We start from the raw sequence: 20,982 nt of genomic DNA, 5'->3' as shown, positions 1-20,982 counted from the left end.
TGGGGTGCCGTGGGGGACGGGGTGCCGAGGAGCTGGTTCTGGGGTGCCGTGGAGGAGGGGGTACTGAGGAGCTGGCTCTGGGGTGCTGTGGAGGAGGGGGTGCTGAGGAGCTGGAGGTGGGGTACTGTGGGGGAGGGGTTCTGAGGAGCTGGAGGTGGGGTGCCGTGGAGGAGGGGGTGCTGAGAAGCTGGTTCTGGGGTGCTGTGGGGGAGGGGTTCTGAGGAGCTGGCAGTGGGGGTGCCATGAGGGACGGGGTGCTGAGGAGCTGGCTCTGGGGTGCTGTGGGGGAGGGGCCGGCGGTAGGCTGGGGAACAGCACTGCCACTGCCAAGCCTCTTACTACTGTGCAGCCTACAGAGCCCACCCCCCAGGACCCCGAACTCCGCCACCGTCTCCTAGCAACGTCTGGGGGGGGCTGGCGCTGGGGGGCACTAGCGAGGAGGGAGGTGAGCACAGGAAAGCACCAGCCCCTGTCCCCGCCCCCAACTATTCAGCTTTGTGGCTCAGGCTCGGGTCTGGGCAGGCCCATGTCCCGCCCCCACTGACCCACTCGACACCAGCCCCTAAGGCCCCCCTTCCCCCTGGGGTGTCTGTCCCAGTCTCCTCCCTTCAATCCCCCTCCCACCCTGGCTCCGCAGCCCCTCACCCCATCCCATCCCCTCTGCTGCAGAGCTGCTCCTGGAGCTAATGCCCGAGCCGATGCCAACCGGTGACGCTCTGGGAGCTGCTGGCTTTCACCCTCCCCGCCCCGCCCCCCGGGCCCTAGGCGGCACCCTCCCATAGACGCACCAAGGCGAGGCGTCACAGCCAGTGAGCCTGGCCAGTGCCTGGGGGCGGCCTGCCAGCTGGGCACTGCCCGGCTGGGTGTGGGAGACCCCTGCCCGCAGCCCATGGGAAGGGACCGGCCTGGGCCATGCAGAAGGGATGCAGAGCAGCTGAGGAGTGTCTGGGACAGGACGGGGGCAGGGGCTGTCTGGCCTGGGGGTGGGTGATACGCCAGCACCACGACGAGCGACAGCCCCGAGAGCTGCCGGGCCGGGCCCTGGAGAGCACAGGCTGAGCGGGCGACTCACCACCAGGTCGGTCCGGGCTGAGAAGGCCTGGATGTAGGAGCTGTAATGGGCCTCGTCCATCTGGTTCAGGATGGCTGCCATGCAGGCCACGTAGTGACTCTGAGGAGAGACAGACCAGGGAGTCAACAGGACAGATGCTGAGTGGCCCAGGCCTTGGGGTGCAGCGAACCAAGCGATTACTCACTGCGGTCCCCTGGCCTGACCCACGGCCACAGCCCACCCATAGAATCGTAGGACTGGAAGGGACCTCGAGAGGTCATCTAGTCCGGTCCCCTGCACTCATGGCAGGACTAGGTATTATCTAGACCAGGGGTCGGCAACCTTTCAGCAGTGGTGTAACGAGTCTTCATTTATTCATTCTAATTCAAGGTTTTGTGTGCCAGTAATACGTTTTAACGTTATTAGAAGGTCTCTTTCTAGAAGTCTAGAATATATAACTAAACTATTGTTGTATGTAAAGTAAATAAGGTTTTTAAAATGTTCAAGAAGCTTCATTTAAAATTAAATTAAAATGCAGAGCCCCCCCCCCGGACAGGTGTCCAGGACCCGGGCATTGTGAGTGCCACTGAAAATCAGCTCGCGTGTCGCCTTCAGCACGTGTGTCATAGGTTGCCTACCCCTGATCTAGACCATCCCTGACAGGTGTTTGTCCAACCCTGCTCTTAAAAACCTCCAATGATGGGGATTCCACAACCTCTTAACCACTCTGACAGTTAGGAAGCAAGACCAATCCCCAACTAAATCATCCCAGCCAGGGCTTTGTCAAGCCTGACCTTAAAAACCTCTAAGGAAGGAGATTCCACCACCTCCCTAGGGAACCCATTCCAGTGCTTCACCACCCTCCTAGTGAAATAGTGTTTCCTAATATCCAACCTAAACCTTCCCCTCTGCAACTTGAGACCATTACTCCTTGTTCTGTCATCTGGTACCACTGAACAGCCAAGCTCCATCCTCTTTGGAACCCCCTTTCAGATTATTGAAGGCTGCTATCAAATCCCCCCTCACTCTTCTCTTCTGCAGACTAAACAATCCCAGTTCCCTCAGCCTCTCCTCGTAAGCCATGGGCCCCAGCCCCCTAATCATTTTTGTTGCCCTCTGCTGGACTCTCTCCAATTTTTCCACATCCTCCTTGTAGTGTGGGTCCCCAAACTGGACACAGAACTACAGATGAGGCCTCAGCAATGCTGAATAGAGGGGAATGATCACGTCCCTTGATCTGCTAGCAATGCCCCTAATTATACAGCCCAGAATGCCATTAGCCTTCTTGGCAACAAGGGCACACTGTTGACTCATATCCAGCTTCTCGTCCACTGTAACCCCTAGGTCCTTTTCTGAAGAACTGCTTCCTAGCCATTCGGTCCCTAGTCTGTAGCAGTGCATGGGATTCTTCCGTCCTAAGTGCAGGACTCTGCACTTGTCCTTGTTGAACCTCATCAGGTTTCTTTTGGCCCAATCCTCCAATTTGTCTAGGTCACTCTGGACCCTATCCCTACCCTCCAGCGTATCTACCACTCCTCCCAGTTTAGTGTCATCTGCAAACTGGCTGAAGGTGCAATAAATCCCATCATCCAGATCATTGATAAAGATGTTGAACAAAACTGGCCGCAGGACCGACCCTTGGGGCACCCCTCTTGATACCGGCTGCCAACTAGACATGGAGCCGTTGATCACTACCCGTTGAGCCTGACGATCTAGCCAGCTTTCTAGCCACCTTATAGTCCATTCATCCAGCCCATATTTCTTTAACTTGCTGGCAAGAATACTGTGGGAGACCGTATCAAAAGCTTTGCTAAAATCAAGAAATAACACAGCCACTGCTTTCCTCTCATCCACAGACCCAGTTATCTCATCATAGAAGGCAATTAGGTTAGTCAGGCATGACTTGCCCTTGGTGAATCCATGCTGACTGTTCCTGATCACTTTCCTCTCCTCTAAGTGCTTCCGAATTGATTCCTTGAGGACCTGCTCCATGATTTTTCCAGGGACTGAGGTGAGACTGACTGGCCTGTAGTTCCCCGGATCCTCCTTCTTCCCTTTTTTAAAGATGGGCACTACAGTAGCCTTTTCCTCGTCATCTGGGACCTCCCCCAATCGCCATGAGTTTTCAAAGATAATGGCCAATGGCTCTGCAATCACATCCGCCAACTCCTTTAGCACCCTCGGATGCAGCGCATCCGGCCCCATGGACTTGTGCTTGTGCAGCTTTTCTAAATAGTCCTGAACCACTTCTTTCTCCACAGAGGGCTGGTCACCTTCTCCCCATACTGTGCTGCCCAGTGCAGCTGTCTGGGAGCTGACCTTGTTTGTGAAAACAGAGGCAAAAAAAGCAGAGAGTACATCAGCTTTTTCCACATCCTCTGTCACTAGGTTGTCTCCCTCATTCAGTAAGGGGCCCACACTTTCCTTGACTTTCTTCTTGTTGGTAACATACCTGAATAAACTCTTCTTGTTACTTTTAACATCGCTCGCTAGCTGCAACTCCAAGTGTGATTTGGCCTTCCTGATTTCACTCCTGCATGCCTGAGCAATATTTTTATACTCCTCCCTGGCCATTTGTCCAATCTTCCACTTCTTGTAAGCTTTTTTTTTGCGTTTAAGATCAGCAAGGATTTCACTGTTAAGCCAAGCTGGTCGCCTGCCATATTTAATGTTCTTTCTACACATCAGGATGGTTTGTTCCTGCAACCTAAATAAGGATTCTTTAAAATACAGCCAGCTCTCCTGGACTCCTTTCCTCCTCATGTTATTCTCCCAGGGGATCCTGCCCATCAGCTCCCTGAGGGAGTCAAAGTCTGCTTTTCTGAAGTCCAGGGTCCGTATTCTGCTGCTCTCCTTTCTTCCTTGTGTCAGGATCCTGAACTCGACCATCTCATGGTCACTGCCTCCCTGGTTCCCATCCACTTTTGCTTACCCTACAATTCTTCCCTGTTTGTGAGCAGCAGGTCAAGAAGAGCTCTGCCCCTAGCTGGTTCTAGGGTGACCAGATGGGATGAAGAAAATATCGGGACACATTGGGGGGTGGGGGGAAAGAGTCCCTCCAGCGGAGCAAAAAAAAAAAAAAAGCGGAGACTCGGAGTCTCACTGGCAGAGAGAGGAGGGGGAAAAAAAAAAGCGGAGTCCCGCTGGCGGAACAAAACAGAACAAAACAAAAACCAGGAGTGCGAAATATCGGGACAAATTGCGTCCTGACCAAACATCAATCAGGATGCAGGACAAATGCCTAAAAATCGGGACAGTCCCTATTTTATCGGGATGTCTGGTCACCCTAGCTGGTTCCTCCAGCACTTGCACCAGGAAATTGTCCCCTACACTTTTCAAAAACTTCCTGGATTGTCTGGGCACCGCTGTATTGCTCTCCCAGCTTGCATCTTTGTAGTACAATGCACCATGCAATGTCTTTTGAGGTCTACAGGGATGGCTGCAAACTGTTTACAAACCAAGCAAGCACAGTCAAGGCCAGGTTACTGTCATTCCCCAGTGGGTTATACAATCATTCAAGTGGTAGAAGACCCAACCAAAACATGTGCAATGTGTTCCGTTCTTCCAGAATCCCCCTACCAGAGTCATAAAGTCGGACGCTTCATGTCTGGGTTGGGGGCACATCTGGGATCTCATAAGGTTCAGAGCAAATGGTCACTATAGGAGCAGCTTCTTCCCATCAATGTTCTGGAACTGAGAGCCGTCAAAAATGCTTGCTTACACGTTCTACCACTGATCAGGTCCAAGTCAATAAAGATAATGACAGACAATGTGGCATGCATGCATTACGTCATCCATCAGGGAGCAGTACGTTTCCCATCTCTCTTTGCTGAAGTGACACATAGCCAACCAGATAGTCATCTCAGCTTCATTCCTCCTAGGTATTCAGAACAACCTGGCAGATGACCTCAGCAGACATTTCTCTCTAAATTACAAATGGTAACTAAACTCCTGAGCCTTCCACGTGATATTCCTAGCCTGGAGGTTCAGCCGTTTGCTGCAGCAGTTGAAGACAATCTCTTACTGTTACTTGAGAATGGCCCTGAATCTTTGAGATGAGGTTCAGGAGCTGTGTGACAAAGGGAACTTGGATGTAACTTACGAGTATGAAGAGTCCTCTTCCATATATTCCTGGGGGGAGATAGCTGTTCCATTTGCAAGATAGCCAAGGGCAAACATGGTATTCCAGGATACTGGTGGGCCAGATACTGAGAGAATCTGAATGCTGACAACCCCCCAGCACTCATTAACAGGAAACTCCGACTCCAAAGATGCTATCAGGTCCTTAGGGTACCTAAATTCTTGCGGCACCGATGGTGTCAAACAGAGGATCAAGCAGGACCCTGTGGAGGGCAGCTTTGGTACCAATGCAGCTGGTACTGAGTGCTTGACCTGGGAGTGAGTCGCTTTGATTCCCTCGGCACTGTAGGTGCTCCAGTGGTCTTTGGTACTGCTGATTTTCCTGTTAGCGGTTCCAAATGTTGTTCATCACTAGGCTAAGAACTCGTCACCGCTGTCTCTGCTGCTCTGGGTATCGGTGTCCCACTGTCTGGAGCAGCTCACCACTGTGAGTGCCAACCTCAGGGCAGACTGTCAAAAAACAGGGCAGACACCCCCAGGTGGTGGTGAGGTCTGTAATTAGATTTCACCAAGCCAGTGACAAATTGGAACTCTTGGATCTCTGTACCAATCCTCCCCTGGAGTCACAGACAGTCCCCTCAGACTCCCAGTCTCTCTTCCACCCAAAGAACCTGCACTGAGTGATAATAGTCACTTATACCAAAAATCACACATCAGGGTGCTCCCAGTCCTGAGAGACTGTCACTTACCCCAGATCAGTTGGCAGCCTAGAGCGTACACCAAAGCCAATGCTGGCAGCCACTTCTATAGCAAACTAACAGAAAGGTTATTAGCTAAGAAAGGGAAGTGAGAGTTATTGAGCGTTTAAAGCAGGTAAAATATATGTACGGGTGAGTCGTGGTTTGTAATTGCAAATGGTGGCAGTGATGAATGAACTGCCAGTTTCCCAAAAGTCTTCAGGGTGCCCAGATTGTCTCTGGGGATCTCCGCTGTGCCTCTGGTACCCTGCTCTGTAAGAGTCCAACCAGGCCAGAGATGCAGGATCCTTCCTTGACTCCACACTTACAGCGTCTTCTCGCAGAAAACAAGCTGACAGGGTCACCACCCACGTGGGCTTTTCCTTTGATGGCGGTGCGTGAGGAATGCACTTTGAGTCACTGACCTCTGGTCATCACACACGGTGGCCACTTGCTCTGAAATTAGCACTTGTCTGTTAAAGTCCTTCACTAGCATCCCACAAGGCTTCCTTGATGGGCTGATTATTACAGGGGTGCACACACGGTAAATGTTGCTATGATATTGCACCAGGAGACAGATCAGTGAAAACAACGCAGGTAACATCCCAGTAATTTTCATGGAGTTTAAATATCAAATACACTCTTCTACCTTCACCAATCACTTTGATCTCTACTAATACCCAGGTGAATGGGCCCGAATACACAATGTGTACCAGAGATTGGGACTATGTCTGTCTCAGATGACGGACTCCTCTTTGCCTCTGCAGTACCAACATCACTTGGTGCCTGCGTGGCACTCCCCTTGGGACCTGAGGGCTCCATACTCTCCTTGGGTGTCGGTGACAAAGTTTTTCTTGTAAAAGCAGCAGAGTCCTGTGGCACCTTATAGACTAACAGACGTTTTGCAGCATGAGCTTTCGTGGGTGAATAACCACTTCTTCGGATGCATGTGACCCACGAAAGCTCATGCTCCAATACGTCTGTTAGTCTATAAGGTGCCACAGGACTCTTTGCTGCTTTTACAGATCCAGACTAACACGGTTCCCCTCTGATACTAAAGATTTTCTTGGAGATTTACTCATCTCCTTGTGCTCAGAGGTGGGTAATGGAACTACCTTTGCTGAGGTCTTCAGTACCATAGATGTACTTGCTGCCACAGTACCACCTATTTCTCTAGCGACATCCAGTGACCAAGATATCAATATGGACGAGGCCACAGGGCTTGCTCCATCAGCAGCAGCTTAAATTTGATCTCCCTGGGTTTTTTGGGGGTGGGGTCATCTACCCTTGAAGGAAGTGAGTATCTTGCACTTACTAGGGATATTGGTATCACCCAAACAGCACAGGCAGTGGGAATGCCCATCACTGACTGGAACAGCCACATGATAAGAGAGTCACCTTTAGCATTCCAGCGAGTGAAAGAAAGAACGAAAGAAAGAAAAGGGAACGGCTGATCCAACAGCTACAAACACTCTCTACTAACTAACTCCTGCATACTAGCAGCTGTGGGGCCCACCGCAGGCTGAAGCTACCGAGAAGGAACTGAGGGCAATTCGCCCACGCAGCCCCATGTAGCCTTAGCGCGGCTGTGGGGCACATGTGCAGGCTGAACAAGCGCTGCTGCCAAAAACCTCTGCTCAGAGGTGCAGGGCACAGCGGGGCACCCACAGGGAGGCTCTGGAGGAACTGCTGGTTTTTAATCCATTTAATGTGTGACATAATTAATTTTATATTGCTCTAGGTTTTTAATCAAAATGTCTTACGGTATCGAAGTCAAATGCCTTACAGACGTCTAAGTACATTACAGCCCCACTATTACCTTTATCAGCCAAACTTGTAATCTCATAAAAAAAATCAAGTTAGTTTGACAGGATCTACCTTCCAAAAGCCCATGTTAATTACATTAGCCTCCTTTAGTTCTTTATTAATTGACTCCAGTAGCAGCCGTGCCACTATCTTGTCTGTAATCGGCGTCAAGCTGACAGGCTTAGAATTGACCTGGGTCAGCCCAGTGACTCTTTTTAAAAATTGCACATTAGCTTTCTTCCAGTCTTCTGGAATTTCCCCAGTGCTCCAAGACTTATTGAAAATCAACATCAACGGTCCAGTGAGCTCCACAACCAGCTCTTTTAAATCTCTTGCACACCAGTTATCTGGACATGCTGATTTTAAAATGTCTAACTTTAGTAGCTTCAGTTTAACATCCGCTAGTGAGACTAATGGAATGGAAAGAGTGTTATCACCATATGATGAGACTGCATCATCTGTTCTTCCCCAAATATTGAACAGAAATATTTATTGAACACGTCTGTTTTTTCCACATTATTATTGACCCAATTCTACAATTCCCATCTAGTGGTCCATCTACAGACCAATAACATTCCTCCTCCCCCCCCCAATATATTTTTAAAAACTCCTTCTTATTATCCTTAGCTCTGCGGGCCATAGAGGTCACCTTGTGTCCTTTGCCTTCCCTTATCAATTTTGTACAATGCCTAACTTCTGGTTAATATTCATTACTATCAACTTCCCCTTTCTTTCTATCTATCTTTCTATCTAAGCTGCCTTCTCTTCCCCTCTAACCCAGGTTGGTTTTTTTAAGCAGCACAGGTCTTCTTCCTCAATTGTGGGGCTGTGGGTTTTTGGGCATCTAGTAAGATGTTCTTAAACTATTCCCAATTATTATTCACATTTTTCTGATTAAATTCTTCCTCCCAGCTGATCTGACTCATAATTGTTTTCAGCTTTGTGAAACTGGCCCTATTAAATTATCGAGTATATCTATTACTGGTCTGGACTTTATTCCGCTTGGACATTATAAATGTGATCAAGTCATGGGCACTTGTACCTAAGTTACCATTAAGTTTTGCAATCAGTTCTTCTTTATCTGCTAGGACAAGGTCTAATAACAAATTCCCCCACATTGGCTGCAACACTTTTTCAGTTAGGAAATTGTCATCTACAATGTTTAAAAATTCCAAGGGTGTTTTTGTCCTGGCAGCATAAGACTTCCAGCACACGTCTCTCAAACTGAAGACCCCCAGGATCACAGTGGTTTTGTGCCTACACATTATAGACAGGTGTGTAAGGAGCTCCTAGGCAAAGGGGGCAGGGGGCTCTGCCTGCTCACCCCTGCAGCTCCCATTGGCTGCAGTTTCTGGCCAACGGGAGCTGAGAGCCAGCGCTCGTGGCGGGGGCAGCGTGTGGAGCCCCCTGGCCTTCCCTCCCCCTAGGAGCTTCAGGGACATGCCAGCCACTTCCAGGGAGACCTGCAGAGTCAGGTAGGGAGCCTGCCAGCCCCCCAACCCCCCTCCCCCCAGCATCAGAGAGGGTCCCGGGCCACATGCCACCGCCTGCCCCCCCAACACCAGCAGGGGTCCCAGGATACCCCCAGCCCAAGTTTTAGTTAGGGACATACAGTACAAGTCATGGACAGGTCACAGCTGTGAATTTTTGTTTACTGCCCGTGACCTGTCCATGACTTTCACTAAAAACACCTGTGACTAAACCGTAGCCTTATCCCTGAGTGGCTGGCTGGCTGTGAACGTGCAGGGCCTGCCAGAGGTTTGTCGCGCGATGCAGCATCAGTGTGAGGGACAGTGTGGAGGGCTCAGCAGTTCCACAGCCCAGGTGTCACCCTGGGGACCCGTCACCGCCACCCCCCGCTAGAGGCAGCGGGGAACAAGGCGACTCACAGTCCTCGGTACCCCAAGAACTGTCACAAGCCCCAGGCAGCAGCCCTGTGCTCCGAGGTGGAGCATTAGCACTTGTGGGCACTGGATGGCTTGGGACGTGGCTAATGTGCTACTGAGCTTTCCGCTCGTGGGACTGCAGCTCGAACAGACTCACCACTCATCAGGCCAGCACCGCCACAGAGTGACATCTACAGAGCTTTTTAAAGCCACCGTTTACGGTTAGCTCAGCAAGCCATTGACATTAAAACCACGCCCCCAGCTGAACTAGCCATGGCAGCTGGGCAGGGTGTGATCCTTGGAAACCCCAGCTGACTGCACCCAGAGGACGATCCTCAGGGGACCCTAAGCAGCACCTGGGTTTCCTTGGGAGCTGCTCATGAGGGAGTGCTTGAGAGAGTGACCTTCCCTGCTGCTGGCACAGAGCAGCCCATCCCGCTTTCATCCTCCCCTCTTCCCAATGGCAGAGTGGGGCAGGGAGCTGCCAGTCCCACACCCTGCCCCGCACCATCTCTTGAGAAACCAGGACTAGACGTGACAGTGCCAGTGATGGGTACCCAGGGACGCTGGGCACAGAGCTAGCGCTGCCCAGTGTGCCTGCCCCACAGGCGTTAAGCACATCTCCCCCCAGGAACGGCTCAGCCCTCACTCACACCAGCCTAAGTTCTGAGGAACATCCCTCCCCTGGTTGTGCACCAGACCGCGGACCCAGTCTGCTCTCTCCCAGCCAGGAGAATGTGTCCCCGGGTTCTACACAGCTTGTCAGATGTGGGGGAATGAGAACGTGTCCTGTGCTCCTGTTCAACCTGCCCCCACCGCTGAGCGACAGCCTGGCTCCAAGGCTTTGCAGTCTTGGCCAGGCAACCCCCTCCCCCCTGACCCTGTGAAACGCTCTAACGCATCAGCGGTGACGCGGGTTCCATTTGGTTCATTTAACTGACACTTGACAATGTCTGGAACCTGCCACCCCTGCCCAGCAAGCACTCGGCAGCCCCGTCTCCGGGGCAGAGGCAGAGAAGCGTTCTCTGCAAGAGGCCTCTTCCACTAGGCAAAGCCACACACACAACAACCCAGTGCAGGCAACACAGCTCCACCGGGCAGGGGGAACGGAGCCTCGTGAGGGGTGGGGACAGAGTCATGGCAGTTTCTGACCCAGGGATGGGCTCACGCTGCGAAGGCTCAAAAGGAAGGTTCCCTGCCAATGGAAACCGGCCCATCTGTCCTCAGACCCACTTTCATACCAACCACTATGTGCATGAACGTGAACCCCCTTTGCCTTCCGCTCTTCCTGGCTGCTGGCGCCCACCGCACCCAAGCGTGAGAGCGTCCCATGATGCTGCAGGGCTCGAAGCCCCTTCCCACCCCCTGTGCCCCACACTTCATCCAGCTCGATGGGGAAACACCATGGAAACGAGGCCTCGCCAGTCACCAGGAGACACTGGCCGGCGGGTGTGGAGAGGTGGCTAGGAGGCCTTTCCCCTCTAGGGGGCACTAGCTCCAATCTAGCCCCAGGCTGGCAGGGGGCCTTGGGGAGGGACTATTCCATCGCTAGGTCTAATCCAGGGGTTCTCAAACTTCACTGCCCCACGACCCCCTTCTGACAACAATTACTACACGACCCTGGGGGGGGACCAAGCCTGAGCCCGCCTGAGCCCCACCACCCAGGGGAGGGAGTCCACAGCCGAAGCCCAAGGGCTTTAGCCCCAGGCAGGGGCCTGTAACCTGAGCCCTGCCAGCCAGGGCTGAAGCCCTCGGGGTTCGGCTTTGCCCCGGACCCCAGCAAGTCTAACACCGGCCGTGGTGACCCCATTAAGACAGGGTCCCACCACGGTTTGAAAACCACTTGAAATCTGACCCCAGGTCAGCAGTGCCGGACTAGTGCTGCCATCTGGTGGCTACTTGTGATTTTGGTGAAGGGAAGTGTGCGCAGGATGACCCAGAAGGCTGGTGGCACATCACAAACGGCATTCAGTGGCCCCTCATTAGCAGTCTCGGCAGAGAGAGCAGGGAGTGACTGAGCGCTGGAGATGAAGCTCCAGAAGAGAGTCCCACCAGGGCACAGCTGAGGCTGGGGAGCAGCGTACTGGGGGCTCCTTGCCCTGCCAGTGAAGGCTCCTGTTCCGTGGAGCAGGGTCTGTTGCACATTGCACCTTTCCCCAGTGCTCAGGACTATCACGTAGCAGGTGCAGTGAATCCAAGGACACGGGGAGGCTTGGAAAACATTCCAAGGACCCAGAAACTGATCCAGCTAAACGGTAAATGAATAAAAATCAATCCCATTAGCATAAAAGTGAAAGAGTGAACATGGCAAGCCAGGAGCTGTGTCCCCGACTGGCCCACAGCTGTGTCAGCAGCGCCTGCACAAAGACACCACAGGGCCTTGCTGGGGCAAACTGCAGAGAGAGCCCTGCATTGGCACAGGGGTCATTAGCTGCCCCTAGTGATCCATATTCCTTCAGTCCCAGCAGGCATGACTTGCCTGCAAAGTCTGTAATGAACGTCTCCTGGCTCCAGGCCAGTCCATGCCCATGACTTTGCTCGGGAGTGCAGGCGACACACAGCGTGCGTGGCAAGGGCCCTTTCTGAGGCAGTGAGCATGTGACATAGGGCGGACTGGAATCTCGCATTCTCGCCTATCCTACCTGCCCGCAAGCCCAGCTCAGGAGATGCCTAACGGCAGCTCCTGGACAGAGACCGCCTTGGCCTGTGGCTCCGAATGGAACCGCCCCAGCACAAGGACCCGGGGCTCTTCGAGAGGGGAATGCCAAGTGCCATGGTGTTAGCAGGCAGGGCAGCCTACTCCTTTCCCCCGTGAGTCCAGTGCATGCAGCTTGTCCCCTCTGGGAGGAGCAGCCAGCAGAGCTGGGTGAGACTGGAGGTTACATAGAAAGTTGGGGCTTGGCAGCAACCTGACAGGACGGACACTGCTAAAGCAAGCTGCTCTCTTTGGGATTTGATGAGATTAGTTCAGTCATGTGAGAACAGCTCTTCTAGCAGCTGCTGGAATTAGATTCAGGTGAACTCACTGCGCTGCCTGTTACACCTTGTACCAATGAAACTGTATTTCCATTTAAATGACATTACTGGGAAGGGAAGCAGCCAGACCCTGCCATACATATGGATATGGTTCAGCTAGGGAACGGGGGAGCTGTGCACACACTGGCTACCAATCTCCCAGCAAAGCGCCAGTCTGCCCAGCAGCACAACCCACTCACACAGCCTCCGGGGGATTCAGATAAAGACTTTTCCCTAGCAGGACTGCAGCATGCAGATGAGCTGCCCGTTGTGACATGACTGGCTGAGTTACCTGCAATGTCACAACCCCACCACCCAGCAGTGAGCTGTTTGTAGCTGCTTGGAATCAAACTGCACAGGTGACAACCCAGCAACCAAGTGCAGCGATTGTGGACATCTCCAGCCAATGGATCTTACAGGAAAAAATCTTGCAGGGGGCTCAGGGCTGCTGGTGGTGGGACGATGGGGTTCAGGGGCAGAGAGGAGGGGACAGCAGACAGTGGGCACATGCCGCAGTTCCCACCTCATCGGCTCCCTCCAGCTCCCTCTGCCGCCAGGCCTACAATAACCCCCCAGCCGCCCCGAGACCATTCCCGTCTCCCTGCCCCTTGTGCTCCGCCACCTGTCTGCTGTACCCCTGCTCCCTCATCTCCCACGCGGCCTGGGAGCTCCTGGGGCATGGACTGTCCCCGCTAGATGCTTGCACGACACCTAGCATGACGGAGCCCTGGCCTCTTGGCACTACTGTAAAACCAATAACCACAGCAATCAGGTACGTGAAAAGATGGGGCTGAGGGCGGGGGGAGAACGCAGAGCCTGGGGAAGTTGTGGCTTATGACCCACTTTTGCCATAATACCTACCAGAAACCAACCAGTGAGTGACTGCTGGGCTGATAGGCGAGTAGAGCTGAAGTTAAAAACATACCAACAAACAACAAAGCAAAGGTCTCTGTGTGTGCTTAACGATTGGGGGGGAGAGGGTCGTCCTCTTGGACACCCTTCTGATGGCACCGGTCATCCTGTCCTTGGGCTCTTCCAGGGGAGAAGCACTGTGCTCTGTGTCTGTGCTGCCCCAGCGCCAGGAACCCGATCCTGCCCGGCGGCACTGCCAGCAGACAGATCATAATCCTAAGGGGCTGGGGAGGGGGCTGAATGAGGCAGCTGGGAGTCAGGGCAGAGGTGGGAGGGGGTGTTTCAGGCCTTGTGAAGGACTCATCATAGCTGAGGCTGTAAACCACACCCAGAGTAGCTGTGAGCAGGGCACTGCATGCCGCTGCCCCAGGCTCAGGACATGCTGCTTTGCAGTGCCAAGCTCTGGATCAGACTCCCAGGCACTGGCTGGGCGGCAGACACCAGCCCAGCTGGACCCAGGCCTGGATGTGCCAAGTCTCCTTGGCAGGGTTATTCTGTCCAGACTTGGAGACAGGAGGCGCCTTCACCACACACAAGAACCACCCAGCTCTGCCGCCAGCAGCAGCATTAACACCCAGCTGGAGTGGGGCTCTTCTCCAAAGCCAGGCCAGACCCGTACACCCCCACCCAGCACAGGCCCTATCCTGCTGCACGTGTAACGCTGACAGACCCGTTTGCTGGTGGGTGGGATTGAACCTGGGACCTTGGGAGCTTAGTGCATGAGCCTTGACTGCACGAGCTAAAAGCCAGCCGGCTGTAGGGCAGACTCATCATCTCTCTCTCTAGGTGGTCTCGTCTGGGTGCCACTAGATGGGCCCGAACCCCGCACGCAGGAGGGGTGTGGGTCACACATGCAGCCAGCCTACCCCATAGACCGCACCGCTCAGCCCCTCAGAGCTCTGCAGGCCAGACACAGGCCAAAGAACAGGGCCAGTTTCCTCTGCCCTGACTGTGTCTGGCTAAAGCACCTCCCAGACAGGCCTCCAGTCCTGGTTTCAAGACACCAAGAAGAGGGATCAGAGTAGCAGCTGTGTTAGTCTGTATCTGCAAAAAGAACAGGAGTACTTGTGGCACCTTAAAGACTAACAAATTTATTTTAGCATGAGCTTTCGTGAGCTACAGCTCACTTCTTCGGATGCATAGAATGGAACACACAGACAGGAGATATTTATACATACAGAGAACATGAAAAGGTGGAAGTATGCATAACAACAGGAAAAGTCTAATCAATTGAGATGAGCTATCATCAGCAGGAGGAAAAAAAACTTTTTGAAGTGATAATTAAGATGGCCCATAGAAGGTGTGAGGTGAACTTAACATAGGGAAATAGATTCAATTAGTGTAATGACCCAACCATTCCCAGTCTCTGTTTAGGCCACAGTTAATTGTATCTAGTTTGCATATTAATTCGAGACTGTCCGGTTTGGCCAATGTACATGGCAGAAGGGCATTGCTGGCACATGATGGCATATATCACGTACACCTGCACATCTACCAACGTGATATATGCCATCATGTGCCAGCAATGCCCTTCTGCCATGTACATTGGCCAAACCGGACAGTCTCTATGCAAAAGAATAAATGGACACAAATCTGACATCAGGAATCATAACATTCAAAACCCAGTGGGAGAACACTTCAACCTCTCTAACCACTCAGTGACAGACTTGAAGGTGGCAATTTTGCAACAAAAAAACTTCAAAAACAGACTCCAAAGAGAAACTGCTGAACTCGAATTAATATGCAAACTAGATACAATTAACTGTGGCCTAAACAGAGACTGGGAATGGTTGGGTCATTACACTAATTTAATCTATTTCCCTATGTTAAGTTCTCCTCACACCTTCTATGGGCCATCTTAATTATCACTTCAAAAAGTTTTTATTCCTCCTGCTGATGATAGCTCATCTCAATTGATTAGACTTTTCCTGTTGGTATGCATACTTCCACCTTTTCATGTTCTCTGTATGTATAAATATCTCCTGTCTGTGTGTTCCATTCTATGCATCCGAAGAAGTGAGCTGTAGCTCACGAAAGCTCATGCTTAAATAAATTTGTTAGTCTTTAAGGTGCCACAAGTACTCCTGTTCTTCAAGAAGAGGGAGAATCTGCCCTTGGCTTGGGAGCTGGTTCCACTTCCAGCAGTTACTCACCGGGGTGGGGAGAGTTTGCTTGGCCTCGCCTGTGTGCCTGGTTCAGCTTCCAGGCCGGGTCTGGGTTCACCTCCTCCCCTACAGGGCCCGGGAGCTTCTCCCCGCCAAGGTGCTCATGCCCCATGGTCAAGCCACCCTCCCCCCGTCCCCTTTCATAGAATCTCAGGGTTGGAAGGGACCTCAGGAGGTATCTAGTCCAACCCCCTGCTCAAAGCAGGACCAAACCCAACTAAATCATCCCAGCCAGGGCTTTCTCAAGCCTGACCTTAAAAACCTCTAAGGAAGGAGCACTCACCGGAGCCAGCTCCCCAGACTCCGGCAGGGGATTTTCTCCGGCCCCCCAGGCACTTCCCTGCATCGCTCCAGCTTTTCAATCCCTTTCAAAGTGCTGCCCCGGCCGCACCAATGCCCCGCACAGGAGCCCTCCCTACTGCCCGGCGCCGCCCGGCCACCCCCGCCCCCGCCCCCGGGCTCGTCCTCAACTCCCCCGAGGCCGCCCCCACCTCCCTACACAGCCCCAGCCCTGCTCCCAGCCCCTGCCTGCCCCAGCCCCCGGGCTCCCTGCCGTGGCCGCCCAGCCCAGGCACCCGGCCCCGCCGCCCAGCATCCCCCGGCCCGGGCACCCCGGCCCCGCCGCCCGGCTGATGACACATCGCTTGGCACCGACCTGCCTCCCGGCTCCGCCTCCTCCAGTTTCTCCTCCCCGGCCCGGCAGCCAGCGCAGCCCGGCACGCGGCCCTGGAGCTGCCGCTGCCCAGCCCGGCGCCAGGAGCTGCCGCGGGGCCAGGTGAGGCCGGGACCGGCCGCGCTGCCAGCGGGGAGCCGGGGCTGCGGGGCGCCGGGAGAGCACAGGGCCGCCGGGCTGCAGGTTGGGGAGCGCAGGGCACGGGGAGCCTGGGAGGGCAGGGCACGGGGATCCTGGGAGCGCAGGGCACAGGGGATCCTGGGAGCGCAGGGCACGGGGAGCCTGGGAGCGCAGGGCACGGGGGCCTGGGGAGCGCAGAGCCCGGGAGAGCGCAGGGCACGGGGAGCCCGGGGAGGGCAGGGCACGGGGAGCCTGGGGAGCGCAGGGCACGGGGAGCCAGGGGAGCGCAGGGCACGGGGATCCCGGGGAGCGCGGGGACAGGGGATCCGGGGAGCGCAGGGCACGGGGACCTCGGGGAGCGCAGGGCACGGGGATCCCGGGGAGCGCGGGACAGGGGATCCCGGGGAGCGCAGGGCACGGGGACCCCGGGGGAGCGCGGGACAGGGGATCCCGGGGAGCGCTGGGACAGGGGATCCCGGGGAGCGCAGGGCACGGGGACCCCGGGGAGCGCAGGGCACGGGGACCCCGGGGAGCGCAGAGCACGGGGACCCTGGGAGCGCAGGGCCCGGGGGGACCCCGGGGGGAGCGCAGGGCACGGGGGACCTCGGGGGAGGGCAGGGCCAGGGGGAGCCCAGGGGAGCGCAGGGCACGGGGACCCTGGGGAGCGAGGGCACGGGGGGACCTCGGGGGGAGGGCAGGGCACGAGGGGACCCCGGGGGGAGCGCAGGGCACGGGGGACCTCGGGGGAGGGCAGGGACAGGGGGAGCCCAGGGGGTGCGCAGGGCACGGGGGGACCCTGGGGGGAGCGCAGGGCATGGGGAACATACAGGGTCGGGGGACTGTGTAGGACCACAGGGACACAGGACCCCCGGCATGGGGAGTGTGGGGGGAGTCGGGTGGCCAGATGTCCCGATTTTAGGGTCTTTTTCTGATATAGGCTACTATTACCCCCCATCCCCGTCCCGATTTTTCACATTTGCTATCTGGTCACCCTAGGGGGGAGTCACAGGGCATTAGGAGTCGGGGGCCATGGGGAACCTGGGGGGACCCTACAGACAGGGGCTGTGGGGCAGGCAGGGGCGGCTCTAGCCATTTCGCCACCCCCAGCAGGGCGGCACGCCACGGGGGGCACTCTGCCGGTCGCCGGTCCCGCGGCTCCAGTGGACCTCCCGCAGGTGTGCCAAGGGATGCTCCACCGAAGCCGCGGAACCAGCGGATCCTCCACAGGCACGTCTGTGGAAGGTCCACCGGAGCCGCCTGCCGCCCTCCCGGCAACCGGCAGAGCGGCCCCCGCAGCATGCCGCCCCAAGCACGCTCTTAGCATGCTGGGGCCTGGAGCCGCCCCTGGGGGCAGGGGGAGCATGGGGTTTGGGGAGCCCAAGGCACGGGGAGCCTGGGGACCTGGTCTGCAGGGGGAGCTAAAGGGTATTGAGAGCCTGGGGCTGGTGTTGAGGCGTCCTAGGCACAGCAGGTCCGTAGGACCCAATTTCTGAGCCAGGGGTCCCTTGAATCAAGATTGGTGGAACCTGGGTGCCTGGTTTTGCTCCAGCTCATGCCAGGCCTTATGGGGCTGGGTAGGTGGGTGTGCAGTGGTAGCCAGGGTGGTCACGCGGGGCTGGGTGAGGAGTTTGCTGAGCTTCAAAGGGTACGAGAGGTGCCCAGCCTTGTGAGGTCTGGGACCCTCGAGCTGTAGGACCCCATCCGCTCCCAGGCACTGGGGCAGCGTTGGCTCCTTTCCATTTGCTGCTAGTGTTGGGCTGATGGGTCTCCAGCACTTCTCTGGGGGAGTCTCTCTCCCCCCCTTCACTCTGGTTGAGGGAGCAGCAGAGTAAACAGGTTTCAAAAGGGGAACACGCTGGGAGCTTCTCTAGCCCTTGCTGACCTGACACCCCTCTGCATGTCCCCATCTCCCGCCCGTCGCCCCTCCTTTGGAGTGGGCTGGAAGGAGCCATGTGCTGGTGGGAAGGGGCAGAGGAGAGAGGCTGCCGCACACTGAATGAACCTGGCCACGGTAGCTCTGCTGCCTTGGCTTTTCCCTGTTCAGTCAGGCCTCTGGGGAATAGCACTGGCTCAGTACCCACCTTCTGGGGGTGCTGCAGACCCCCGGCTTTGTCCGGTCATCGTGTCAGGGAGGTAGCCAGGAAACACCTGGTTCTGGGGAGAGACTCCCATGCCTGCCCTTTCCTTCCTGGGAGTGAGGGCATGGTGTCTGCAGCCCAGTCTAGAGAGGAGACGTAGCCCCTGGCCGGAGACTCCAGGGAGAAATCGATCTGCCCCGGCTTCTCGGACTAGCCCTGTCCACACCCCACGCCCTCTGCTCAGGCTGCCCTTTCTCACGGCCTCAGCCTGTCTCAGCTCAGTAACTAATGTGTGGGAGATCCAGGGAGAGTGTGCCAGTCCAAAGAGCAGCCGCCTCCCTCTCTGCCGTCCCTCATTAGGAGACATGTCCATCAGCTGAGACCCACGTGTGCTTCTGTCCCACCCTGGTCCCGGGCCTGTCACTTTCTGAGCTGTGTGTTTCTGACCCGTGAGTCCGAGGTTAGACACCATTTCGGCTGGCGGGTGTTTCTGGTAGCGCATTTTGCTGTGTTCTGGTTGGGGCCTTTGTGCCTGAGAACCAGGAGCAGAGCAAGGCCACAGCAGCGACTGAGGTGCTTGGTTACCAGAGACCTCTCTACTGTCCCTCCCCCACTACCAACCTCGACAAAGTGTGCCAGAGGCGGGGAATCCCCAGGAGAGGCGTTGGGCTGGGGACGCTGTGATGCTAAGAGCAGGGACTGTCAAGACCCTGAGGAAAGAGAGGACGACATGGTGCCATTTTCTTCCTTTCATGGGTCAGGTGGGGATAAGTGACTGAGGCTGTGTGTAACCAGCAAAGCTGGGCATGGGCTGGCCTGAATGCCGCCAGCGTGGGTAACAATCGTGCAGACAGTGCAGCGTGGGAGTGTGCACCCTCGGGGCCATGCCAGGCTTTCCTGCTTGCGCCGAAGCACACACTGCATTGTCTTCACCACTGCTGTTCCCAGCGCTAGCCAGGTCATCCAGCCTGCGCCCAGCTTGTTCTGCGGAGAGAGACTCTAACCAATCCAAAGAAGCCAGGCAGCAGGAACTGGGCGAGTGCCACCAGCCAGGGAACACAAAACCCTGGGGGCAAAGTGGGAACTGTCTCTTGGGGCTGCACACATGCTCTCCTGGGACCAAATGCTCCAACCCAAACTGCAGCCCCCCTTGGTATGCGGGAGTGAGTCTCCTTGGAGAGCCACAGTTCCCCCAAGTAACCTCTCTGGCTTCAAGGACTGCTAGCAGAGATCCCCACTCCACAGCACTACCCCGAGGGGTGGGTCTCAGGGGAACTGTGATGCTGGTCCCCTGAATTGCATTCTTTAGCTCAGGAAGTGAATCCTAGGCAGCCACCAGACAGAACGGAGAGACTGCCCTTTCTGAGGCATGCCTTAGACCTGGCGGGATGTGTTCTAAATCTGTCACGTACACCTCCAAGGTTATAACAAGTTTGAATGCAGAGCCTCATTGAGTCAGATGTCTCTGAGCAGAGGGCATCGTCCTCATGGATTATTATAATTATTTAGGATTTACACTACGGTAATACTCAGAGGCCACAAATAATCTAGGACAGTGTTTCTGAACCTTTTTTATACCAGACACTGGCTTGCGCTCTTCCTAAACTGCGTCAGGGGGATCTCAGGGACCAGCGCCCAGCCACAGACTGGTCATTGAGAAACACTGATCTAGGGGATTTACTCCTGTCTAGAAAATAATGGAGGGTCCTGGCTTCCCTGCTAATGAATATGGTTTAGGGAAGCACACCGGTAAGATGAGGGATTGATTCTGAGATGGGATTCACTTCAGGGTCAGCAATTGTGGACATGGGCTTATCCTCATGGAGGAGGATCAGCCGCTCTGGCCTGGGCTCACAGACAGCCCTTGCTGAAGTGATTGCTATGAGGACTGTAGTTTTCAGGGACAGACGATGTCCCAGAAAGATGGTGGTGAGAAAGTGTGGGTCACTTGTCTAGGAAGCACGTCACTCCAGGATCTGGGAGTAGAAACGTGGTAAGTGGATGTGGCTGCCAGATTCATTTTGACTGTGTTTAAGGCACCTCAGATTTCTTCAGTGATGGCAAATAGTCTAGGCCAGCAGGTACACGTGCTGGAGTTGCCTGTCTGCGAAGGGCCCAGGGACAGAACTTTTTCCATCTGCTGCAGCAGTTTGCCTTGTGGACAGACCGTGGCTCTCTGATACGGTTGGCTGCACATTGAGGCGCACGCCTAGTCCCAGTCTGTCGGGGTTTTGCCACCAAGCAGGCTCCTAGTTGTAGAGATTTTGGCTTCGGGTGGGCAGTGTGACCCTGTTTCTGGGAGAGGTGATCCAGGCAAGCAGGGCTGTGGAGGGGCTGTGCTGTCTGGGAGATGGGAATACCAGTACTGATGAACCCATTTTATGGCTTGCAACAGCCCTCAGGCCACGGCTTGTTTCATTTTCCTGATTATTGCTCTGGAAATTGGAAGCATGTGGGGG

At 55.1% G+C, this 20,982-nt stretch overlaps 2 protein-coding genes across 9 annotated transcripts in view; one reads left to right on the top strand and one right to left on the bottom strand.

The window, feature by feature from the left end:
• The window catches only part of LOC120406127 (dedicator of cytokinesis protein 2-like), a 317,936-nt gene that overhangs the window by 79,923 nt on the left and 217,031 nt on the right, over positions 1-20,982 (bottom strand). For all 6 annotated transcript variants that reach the window (XM_039540455.1, XM_039540456.1, XM_039540457.1 and 3 more), the window contains one exon: positions 1,073-1,171. In XM_039540455.1, the coding sequence (XP_039396389.1) occupies positions 1,073-1,171 (99 nt within the window). The remainder of the gene's footprint in view (positions 1-1,072; positions 1,172-20,982) is intronic.
• The window catches only part of LOC120406128 (INSYN2B protein-like), a 35,712-nt gene continuing 31,080 nt past the window's right edge, over positions 16,351-20,982 (top strand). For all 3 annotated transcript variants that reach the window (XM_039540462.1, XM_039540463.1, XM_039540464.1), the window contains exon 1: positions 16,351-16,427. The gene's annotated coding sequence lies outside the window, so the exon portion shown is untranslated. The remainder of the gene's footprint in view (positions 16,428-20,982) is intronic.

This window comes from Mauremys reevesii, linkage group 5, assembly GCF_016161935.1.
Source record: "Mauremys reevesii isolate NIE-2019 linkage group 5, ASM1616193v1, whole genome shotgun sequence".
Lineage (NCBI taxonomy): Eukaryota > Metazoa > Chordata > Testudines > Geoemydidae > Mauremys > Mauremys reevesii.
Note: the sequence above shows the minus strand (reverse complement) of the source record. Positions and strands in the feature narration are given on the sequence as shown.